Raw genomic sequence first — 9,941 nt, 5'->3', positions numbered from 1 at the left:
TGCAGAGCGTCACGTGTCACAAACAGAACCAAGTTCTATTTTAGTGCCTGGCTATGCAGACGCTCGTTGACGCACACGAGCAGTGTGGGTGCAACAATTGAATAACAGCGGGTGGTCAGCATGTCACTGTCATTTTTCCAACTGTTAACGACGATGTGTGGAGCGCTTTATATCCGTGGCAAATAATTAGAAAGATCTCCTACTTACAGCATTGTTGTATTAGGAATAAGTTACATTTATTTCTCTCCCTTTATGATGATGATCGGGGCCTGTTGGGTGTACTTGTAGGGGTAGTTTTGGGATAACTGCACTGATTTTGTTTTCCGCTATCGACTTTTTCTGAACGTTAACGATCCCAATGTAATTTAAACATTAAACACCCCTACCTTAAATATGACGTTTGGAACAACTTCTAAATGTTTTTTAAACATAGATGAATGTCTAATTCAACATGAGACGGAGCTTGTTGATGCTACTAACGTGGCCGTGTACCAAATAGGCTCAACTGTGATAAATGGATACTAGTGCATAGGTCTACTCCTGACATTTCCTAGGATCCATAAAGTAACTTTTCCTGACCTATTTTTGCACCTTGACAGGGAAGTGACAACAGCGAGGCCCTGTATGGCAACTTTTCCTGACCTATTTTTGCAAGTAGTAAAAAAAAGTTGAGTTGTTACTAATGGATTTGACTTATATCACATTCATGTTTATTTTTCTCTTCCTTGGTCTCACTAGCTCTGGGAGCTGGAGAAGGTCCTCCTACTAACAGGACAAACCAAAGGAGGCGCAGTATTGGATTGTATCCCCCTGACAGTAAGAACACATGTCATATTACAAGTGTATCTTGTCCACAGCTGACTACTTTGGTGTACATGTGGCCAATCATGACTGAATTACTGTACACACAGAATTGCTGATTCACCTGTAACACTCTAATCCCCTGTAGACTGCAAAAATGCTAACTATTACATAAAATAACAAAGGAGATGAATCATCACAGTAGGCTACATTGCACTCAATTTTGCTTCTACCCTTTGTCACAGTGAGTTTGGAGCAGACTGAGATCGGTCAGAGTGATCAACCTGGGGGGCCCCTCGGCACCGTGATGCACTGGAGGACGACAACGTCGATGATTATCAACTTTAATGTGATGGTCGACCAGGTTCTACATTGGATACACAATGTATTTAAGAAAATGAGAGGAGATGAGAAGCTGAGTTAGAGAATGTATTGATTTGGAGCCATGCCCTGCCGTAGTGTGATTCGCTAAGATCAATTAGTGAAAAAAGTCAAAGAAAACAAAAACATGCACAGTACACTGGTTGTCTGGAACCAACTGGACCCTGATCAGCTTCTACCCCCAAACCAGAAGACTGCTAAATAGTTAAGACTATATGCACTGACCCTTTTTGCACTAACTATTTTGACTCTACCCACACACTCACGTGTGTGTGTGTGTGTGTGTGTGTGTGTGTGTGTGTGTGTGTATAATATACACACACACATACATTGACACACATAGTCGAAACACACACTTACTCATCACATATGCTACTATTTATATAGCCACGTTATTGTTACTCATTGTGTATTTATTCCTTGTGTTAACTATTTTTTAAATTCTTCACACTGTTGAGGTGGTAATATCTACTACTTTGTTACTATGTTTTCCGTTTGCTGCCAAATAAACACAGTCCACCTATACTGTAGTCCAGAAGGGTTTAGAGATGCACTGATACAACTATGATCATCACTACATTTACCACAATGCAGCATTTTAATGTATTGATGAAGTTGTGTTTCAATACTTTATTAACGAAGTCTTGCACAGCTGTGTTGCCCCTTACACATACAACACCACAATGACAATACAACTAAATACATCAGCCTTCATCAGACCACAACATGATGCCAATGGGTGGGTTCTAGATACATCAGCCTTCATCAGACCACAACATGATGCCAATGGGTGTGTTCTAGATACATCAGCCTTCATCAGACCACAACATGGTGCAAATGGGTGTGTTCTGAATACATCAGCCTTCATCAGACCACAACATGGTGCCAATGGGTGTGTTCTTGATACATTCTGCACAGATTATACAAACACTCTCTTATGGATGTGGTTCCTGAGGTGCTAAGACACTTCTCCAGACCAGACATTGTAAGATCAGGGCCCATATTCATAAAGCGTCTCATAGTAGGAATGCTGATCTGGGATCAGTTTTGCCTCAGATTAAAATGAATGGACAAGGGGGAACTGATCCTAGATCAGCACTCCTACTCTGAATACAGGTCCTGATCATCTGTGCAGAATTTGTGTATCTGAAACACACTCATTGTGAAAAGCTTGCTCAAATGATCGTCTTCGCTTCTTCTCCTCCTCCTGTACTCCTTGTTGACGTCCATTTTGAATCCCTTCCAGATAAAACACGTTTTTAGTTTCTCAACCCAACACCTGTGTCATTTGGGACTAAACAGTGTGTGGCAAGGCTTGGCTTTCTTGGTGGCCCATTCCGTGTCTAAATGGACTTTCTTGGTGGCCCATTCCGTGTCTAAATGGATGTTCTTACAACAAATCCAAACCCCTCTCAATTTCTCTACCTCCCTCTTTCTCTCCCTCTGTCCAGGCGGTAGGTGAGGGAGGGTAGAGAGCGGGACGGAGTGCCAGTCGCTTACCTTCTCCCATTATTGTCCTGTTGATCTCTTACCTGGGAGGAGGAAATGGGGGGGAACAAGAGGTCAGACAAATGCTTCCAAAAGTGACTATTAGTCCGGGTTGGTGGGAGACATCTACAGGTGTGAGGCTGGTTCTATAGAACAGGCCTAAGCAGAGGAATGAGCAGCAGGTATATCTAGACCTACATACTATCTACAATAGGACAGCCACACCGCAGGTTGGAGGAGTGATCTGTTAGTGTGTATTCTGACATTTTGCAGGTTTAAAGCTAATTTTCTTGCAATTCTATTCATTTTGCCATGTCTAATGTATATTCATGTGATGTATACCCGCGCCCTCCCTGACGACCCCTAGAGGGTGCCCACCCCACAGTTTGGGAACCACTGTACTATAGGACAGCCACACCGCAGGTTGGAGAAATGTATGTTAGTGTGTGTATTCTGAAGGTATAGTATTCATGTTCTAGTCAGACTAACACACATTACACAGCTAATGTAAAGGGTGTTGGGGGGTCCTACCTGAGGTGTGGCTGTCAGCTAAAGATTTTCTTTATTTTGGAAAGGATGCCCTCTGCCTCTTCTTCTTTCTTCTCCTGCCCGTCTGTTCTGTCCTGTCCTGCCCCAAACTCAGAGCGCTGACCACTCCTGCTCCCACCTGGACAAAAATAGGTACTACATGCATCAGCCAAAATTTGACCCATGTTTGCGTCATGTTTTAACACGTGTGTGTGTGTGTGTTTGTATACACTTGTGTACTTCGCGTGTGTGTGAGAGTGTTTGAATCCTTATTTGCTGTAATGTGATTTATAGATTAAGTAAAGTATTTAAAGTGTGTGTGTATTGAGGGGACAGGCTACCACTGGCAGGAGAAAGACAAGGTGATCTGATGTGGAACTATATAGTAGAATTCCCAGGTATAAACAACCTACCTGTGGTAGTAGCAGTGACTCCGTTGACAGTCCCCTCCACGTCAGTCTCTTCCTCTGCGTAACTCAGGAGCAGGGAGCGCTGTCGACGAGTTAACTTCCTACAGTGGTAGAAGACAAGAGGGATGGATAATAACATGCTATTCTAACCATGAAGTGAAAGCAGTGGTCACACAAAACCATGCTAGCTAGACAAGTCAGTGTTAAGTGAATGGGTCTGTGTTAATGTCAGACTCTCCACAAGATGGCGCTGCCACAGTCAGCCTGTTTCTAGTTCCTATGGGATTATGTGTATATTATGTTTTGAGTATTGCATTGTTAGGTATTACTGCACTGTTGGAGCTAGAAACACAAGCATTTTGCTTCCCTTTCGATAACATCTGCAAATCTGTGTATGCGACCAATAAAACTAGATTTGATGTGTGTGTGTTTCTGGGAGTGTGTGTCCCTGCACATGTCTGTGTGTGTGTTCTCTCTCTTACTTAGGTACTCTGATCTTGATGTGAACGTAGTGATCTCCATAACTGTAGCTGTTCATCCTCTGGATCCCCTTTCCCTGCAGGCGGATCTTCTGGTCGGCCTGGCAACCTGGAGGGATCTACAAAACAAAGGGCAGTGGTTCGGTCAATCCAGTCTCTTTTCACATCTGACAGTGTGTCTAGCGACACAAGTCAAGTAGACCCTTCAGCTTGGACAAGCAAGACTAGGTCAGTGTAACATGTATTTAATGTAATATTTCCAGATGGTTGTCAGATTGACTAGGTCAGCGTAACAGATGTGGTAATGTAATACATACTGAACAAAATGACACCCAAACATTGAAACACTTCATGTAGATAAATTCAATAGTCAGGGATACAGTTCCTTTTCCCTTCCCTCACCTGGATGTCTATAATGTTGTATAGTAAGTGTGACCGGGCAGAAAACAACTTATTTCTCTCTCCTTCCATCCCTCCTCACTTGTATACACTCACCGGACAGTTTATTAGGTACACCCATCTCGTACCGGGTCAGACCCCCCCCCTTTGCCTCCAGAACAACCTGAATTCTTCGGGGTATTCTACAATGTGTCAGAACCGTTCCACAAGGATGTTGGTCCATGCTGACGCGATGGCATTACGCAGTTACTGCAGATTGGACTGGCGGTCCATTCATGCTGCAGATTGGACTGGCGGTCCATTCATACTGCAGATTGGACTGGCGGTCCATTCATACTGCAGATTGGACTGGCGGTCCATTCATGCTGCAGATTGGACTGGCGGTACATTCATACTGCAGATTGGACTGGCGGTCCATTCATGCTGCAGATTGGACTGGCGGTCCATTCATGCTGCAGATTGGACTGGCGGTCCATTCATGCTGCAGATTGGACTGGCGGTCCATTCATGCTGCAGATTGGACTGGCGGTCCATTCATGCTGCAGATTGGACTGGCGGTCCATTCATGCTGCAGATTGGACTGGCGGTCCATTCATGCTGCAGATTGGACTGGCGGTCCATTCATGCTGCAGATTGGACTGGCGGTCCATTCATGCTGCAGATTGGACTGGCGGTCCATTCATGCTGCAGATTGGACTGGCGGTCCATTCATACTGCAGATTGGACTGGCGGTCCATTCATACTGCAGATTGGACTGGCGGTCCATTCATACTGCAGATTGGACTGGCGGTCCATTCATGCTGCAGATTGGACTGGCGGTCCATTCATGCTGCAGATTGGACTGGCGGTCCATTCATGCTGCAGATTGGACTGGCGGTCCATTCATGCTGCAGATTGGACTGGCGGTCCATTCATGCTGCAGATTGGACTGGCGGTACATTCATGCTGCAGATTGGACTGGCGGTACATTCATGCTGCAGATTGGACTGGCGGTACATTCATGCTGCAGATTGGACTGGCGGTACATTCATGCTGCAGATTGGACTGGCGGTCCATTCATGCTGCAGACATCTCGTTCCATCTCATCCCAAAGATGCTCTATTGGGTTGAGGTCTGGGGACTGTCCAGGTCACTCAACTAAACTGAGCTCGCTGTCATGTTCCAGGTGATGTTTTTACACTCAAGTGTCCAGTGTTCACATGCCCACAGGAGCTGCTTCCTCTTGTTTTTAGTTGATAGGAGTGGAACCCGGTGTGGTCGTCTGCAGCAACAGCCCATCAGTGACAAGGATCGTTGAGTTGTGCGTTCCAAGATGCCGTTCTGCACACCACTGCGCCATTATTTGTATGTTTGTGGCACGCCTGATGGCTTGCACAATTCTTGCCATTCTCCTTTCGACCTCTCTCATCAACGAGCTGTTTCAGCCCACACGACTGCCGCTGACTGGATGTTTTATGTTTGTCTCACTGTTATGTGTGAAAAGCCCAGAATGGCGGACGTTTCTGAGATACTGGATCCGGCGCGCCTGGTACCAATAATCATACCACGCTCAAAGTCCCTTAGGTCACTCGTTTTGCCCCATTCTAACGTTCAATCGAACAGAAAATGAATTCCTTGATGCTCGTCTGCCTGCTTCATACAACAAGCCACGGCCACGTGACTCACTGTCTGTAGGAGCCATTCAGTTTGGTGAACAGTGTGGTGTACCTAACAAACTGGCCGGTGAGTGTGTCTATGGTGTTGTAGAGTCCCTGTGCCCGGGCAGAGCCCCCCAGTATAGCCTGGCCTACAGAGATCTAACTCCTTCTCCCTCTCTCTCTCCGTCCCTCTCACCTGTATATCTATGGTGTTGTAGAGTCCCTGTGCCCGGGCAGAGCCCCCCAGAATAGCCTGGGCTACAGAGATGTGGACATCAGAGTGGATGTTGATCCCATCACGTCTGAACACTGGACTCCTCTGGACCTGGAGAGAAGAGGAGATACCGGACCATCAGAACCATCACAAATATAACAGTGTCATAATAAGTGTTTCACAAATGAGAAAAATACAATTGTTTCCCCAATGTTTTTTATATTGGATTGGTCTACAGAACATGAAGGCTTCAGGTTGGTCAGCCAAAGCAAAGCTGGATCATCAGAACCACAATCAATCAAACAAGGATTGACATGAATAATACTTCAGATATCTACGCACTCAAACTCCCAAAGAGAAAGCAACAGCAGACAGTCGTGTAACTGATGTCTGGGAGCTCATTGAAGGGTAAGCAACGAGCTAAATGCTGTCCACACTTACTCTAAATGTGATGTGGATTTCCTTCTTCCCCACTGGCATTCGTACAGTCTGTCCATTGTCTACTCCTGCAAGACAATATAAAACAACATCAGTCCATGTCTGAAGTCAATCTGCATTTCTATCACATCATTGAACAATTGTCTCCTTGTATCATGGCCCAACCAGAGACACACACAGTCAGTCAGTGTCACTCTCTCACACCCCTCTCTCTCACCTGCGGGTACAGGCACGGTGACGGTCTGTCGCTGTTTGGTCTGTCCCGAGCCGCGACACATCACGCAGGGCGTGGTCATGATGGAGCCCCGCCCACCACAGCGTCGACACGTAGAGCGCATCATGAAGGGACCGGTGTTTATAGACTCCTACAGGGGGCAGCACAGAGGCCAACATTATGATTATCACACATTTTTAACATGGCTATTACTACAGTATAATGATGATAAAGGTGCCTTAGGTTATGGGAGTGTGGATCAAAGATGTTAAGCCCTGAAGTAAATTGAGTAAATAATGAATTCATAATGGCTACTGCCTCCCTGAGATTTCTGTTTTATAAAAGAGATATGGTCACCGTGGAGACAACCATGTAAAACATCAGGGCCTGTACTTAAAGTAGCAGTTCTGATCTAGGATCAGTTTAGCCTTTTATATCATAATAAATCATTGTGTGACGCTTTTGGAATTACAGGCCCTGGTCCCTGACGGTGACAGTTGGTTGACACCACTCACCATGCCGGTGCCGTTACAGTAGTGACAGTGCTGGACCTTGGTTCCTGGCTCGCTACCTTTACCGTCACATCTCTGACACGCATCGTCCAGGTTCACTGTCATCTCCTTGTTCACTCCCTTAGCTGCCTGGGTGAACGTCAGCTCCATCACAAACTGAGAGAGAGGGAGGGAACAGAGAGAGACAGGAAAGAGGAGAGAGAGAAAAGGGTAAAGAGATGGAGGTATAGTGGGAGAAAAAGGGGGAGGTAATAAGGTGTGAGAGAGAGGAACAGAGAGAGACAGGAAAAGGGAGAGAGAGAAAAGGGTAAAGAGATGGAGGTATAGTGGGAGAAAAGGGGGGAGGTAATAAGGTGTGAGAGAGAGGGAGAAAGAGTTAGATTAAAACATATGGCTGAATATGAATAACTAAGCAAGCTCTAAACATTCACATGAAACCATGTAACATTGCTGTTAATTAGAACCTGTACATTCTACCATTTCTAATTCTATGCCGAATCATGAAACTTGTTATAACCGGGTTATTAATCTGTTATAACATGTTATAACCGCACCTCTGGCCTCTGTTCAAACATGCTGTTGAAGTCTCCGAAACCCTGCGCTCCTGTGAACTCCCCGAAGATCTTCCTGAACATTTCCTCTGGGTCGACGCTGGCCCCCCCGGCCCTCCAGTACTGCTGGCCCCCCGCCCCCCCTCCCGCCTGGCTGGGGTCGAAGCCTGCCGCCCCGTACGTGTCATACTGCTTCCTCTTGACCTCGTCACTCAGCACCTTGGGGGAACAACATCAGGAACAATATCCCAGTCATTGCTAAGGGGTTGTGTCTCACTGTCAATCTATAGATAATATCGAAGAGACTAGAAGTTGCTGAAATAGGTACAGATCTAGGATCAGATCCTATGCCTGGCTTGGCAGGGCGTTTTGATATATTGGAAATGTAATTCTTGGCCAGTTGAAAACATGCAGGACTTGAATTTGTAGAATTAGGCCAGGGACCAATTGAATGCCTACCTCGTAGGCTTCTGCCAGCTTGGCAAACTTCTCCTTGGCCTGAGGGTCATCCTGGTTGGTGTCTGGGTGGTACTTCTTAGCCATCTGGAATAGGATAGGCCAATGGTATTATATAGCCTACCCAGCTGATTTCACTGGACAAGGCCATGTACTATTTCACTGTTTACAACTGAAGTTTGAATCAATGTTTATGAACATTCTAGAACTCCATACGTGTAGAACTCCATAATGACAACAGTCTAGGCCTATATTTCTGCAACAACAACCCACACAGCAACAGAGCCACAGCTGCAGGCTCTCCTAATAGACAAGCCTCTCACCTGATAGTAGGCTTTCTTGATCTCTTTCTGAGTGGCCGTGCGAGACACCCCCAGAACATCATACAAGTCCTGTTTGTTAGCTGTGGAGCAGCTAGTGTGGAAGGAGTGACTACTGCTGACAACATGGGGGGGCCTCAGTCCTGTGGAGAGAAGGAGATATGAGCTGCGTCAAAGAGCCATAACTTCTGTCCTTGTATTGAAGCAAAGCATTCTGGGTAATGGTGTTTAGCATGTCTGTGTTAGACATTGCTAACTAGCTAGACAAAAAATGAGAATAATGCATTTCGAAGTATACTGTACTAGCTAGACAACTGTACGGACTAGCTAGTTTGTAGTTAACTACCAGTGCAGACACGGTAGATTGTGTCATGTACATATTGTGCTTGACCATTGACTGAGCACAGTTACATCATGCACGTCCAGCTACTGTACCAACCAAGAGTGTCTAATGTCTGATCGCGACATGAAAACACAAAAACGATATTTACAGAAAGATTGACAAAACAAATATCTTTCTATAGCAACCAAACTACTACCTAGATTTACTGACACCAACTCCAGACAGTCCTTCCTCTCTCACCTGTGAGTCTCAATGTCACTGCATTTCCAGGTCTCAAACAGCCAAAGTTGCCCCCTATCCTGCACCGTTGTGTCCCCAACATCTCTGTGACACACGCTTCTCCATGTCTCGCCGAGGCAAGCAGCGAGCAAGCCCGACGATGGCCAGAAGACACTCCTACAAAGTTGAGTAAACGCGCAGTGCAGACAACCACGGAGGACGCCATCTTTGCATCGCTACAGAGGCTGACGGTGCACTGCGCATGTGCGGTATGTAGGCTCCTTAGTGGCGCGGTGGTCTTTTTATTTTTTTATTTTTTTATTAACAAATATCAACAAACAAAAGAGGAATAGTCACATGCAAACAAGCATACATACAAACTATTCATTACCAGGAATCCTAAACAAACAAATCATATTCATTAATAATTAAACAAGTTTTAATTGGAGTGGAGCGGTGGTCTAGGACACTGCATCTCAGTTCAAGTGGCGTCACTGCAGTACCTGGTTCGAATCAAGGCTGCATCACATCCGGCCGTGTAGGCCGTCATT

General features: G+C 45.6%; 1 protein-coding gene across 2 annotated transcripts; it reads right to left on the bottom strand.

The window, feature by feature from the left end:
* Nucleotides 1-1,778: 1,778 nt before the first annotated feature.
* Nucleotides 1,779-9,653, bottom strand: LOC129835652 (dnaJ homolog subfamily A member 3, mitochondrial-like). 2 transcript variants are annotated; one of them, XM_055901377.1, is made up of 12 exons: nt 9,412-9,653; nt 8,832-8,971; nt 8,512-8,595; nt 8,056-8,271; nt 7,505-7,657; nt 6,993-7,140; nt 6,779-6,843; nt 6,320-6,448; nt 4,091-4,206; nt 3,612-3,709; nt 3,202-3,337; nt 1,779-2,714 (listed from the first exon to the last, which is right to left on the bottom strand). In XM_055901377.1, exons 1-11 carry the CDS (start codon nt 9,614-9,616, stop codon nt 3,216-3,218), a joined length of 1,476 nt encoding a protein of 491 aa, XP_055757352.1. In that variant the 5' UTR covers nt 9,617-9,653; the 3' UTR covers nt 1,779-2,714; nt 3,202-3,215. The 2 variants fall into 2 exon arrangements, with proteins under 2 accessions (XP_055757352.1, XP_055757356.1); XM_055901381.1 differs by lacking the exon at nt 3,202-3,337.
* Nucleotides 9,654-9,941: the final 288 nt, after the last annotated feature.

This window comes from Salvelinus fontinalis, chromosome 3 (assembly GCF_029448725.1).
Source record: "Salvelinus fontinalis isolate EN_2023a chromosome 3, ASM2944872v1, whole genome shotgun sequence".
Lineage (NCBI taxonomy): Eukaryota > Metazoa > Chordata > Actinopteri > Salmoniformes > Salmonidae > Salvelinus > Salvelinus fontinalis.
This window is presented reverse-complemented; position numbering and strand designations above follow the sequence as displayed.

Bases quoted from the DNA above. Each gene is read 5' to 3' on its own strand.
- LOC129835652 (XM_055901377.1), bottom strand. From the start codon at position 9,616: ATGGCGTCCTCCGTGGTTGTCTGCACTGCGCGTTTACTCAACTTTGTA. The intron at 8,596-8,831 runs GTGAGAGGCTTG...ATCCTATTCCAG, and splicing joins TCAAGAAAGCCTACTATCAG to ATGGCTAAGAAGTACCACCC. The intron at 6,449-6,778 runs GTAAGTGTGGAC...TCTTCTCTCCAG, and splicing joins AAATCCACATCACATTTAGA to GTCCAGAGGAGTCCAGTGTT.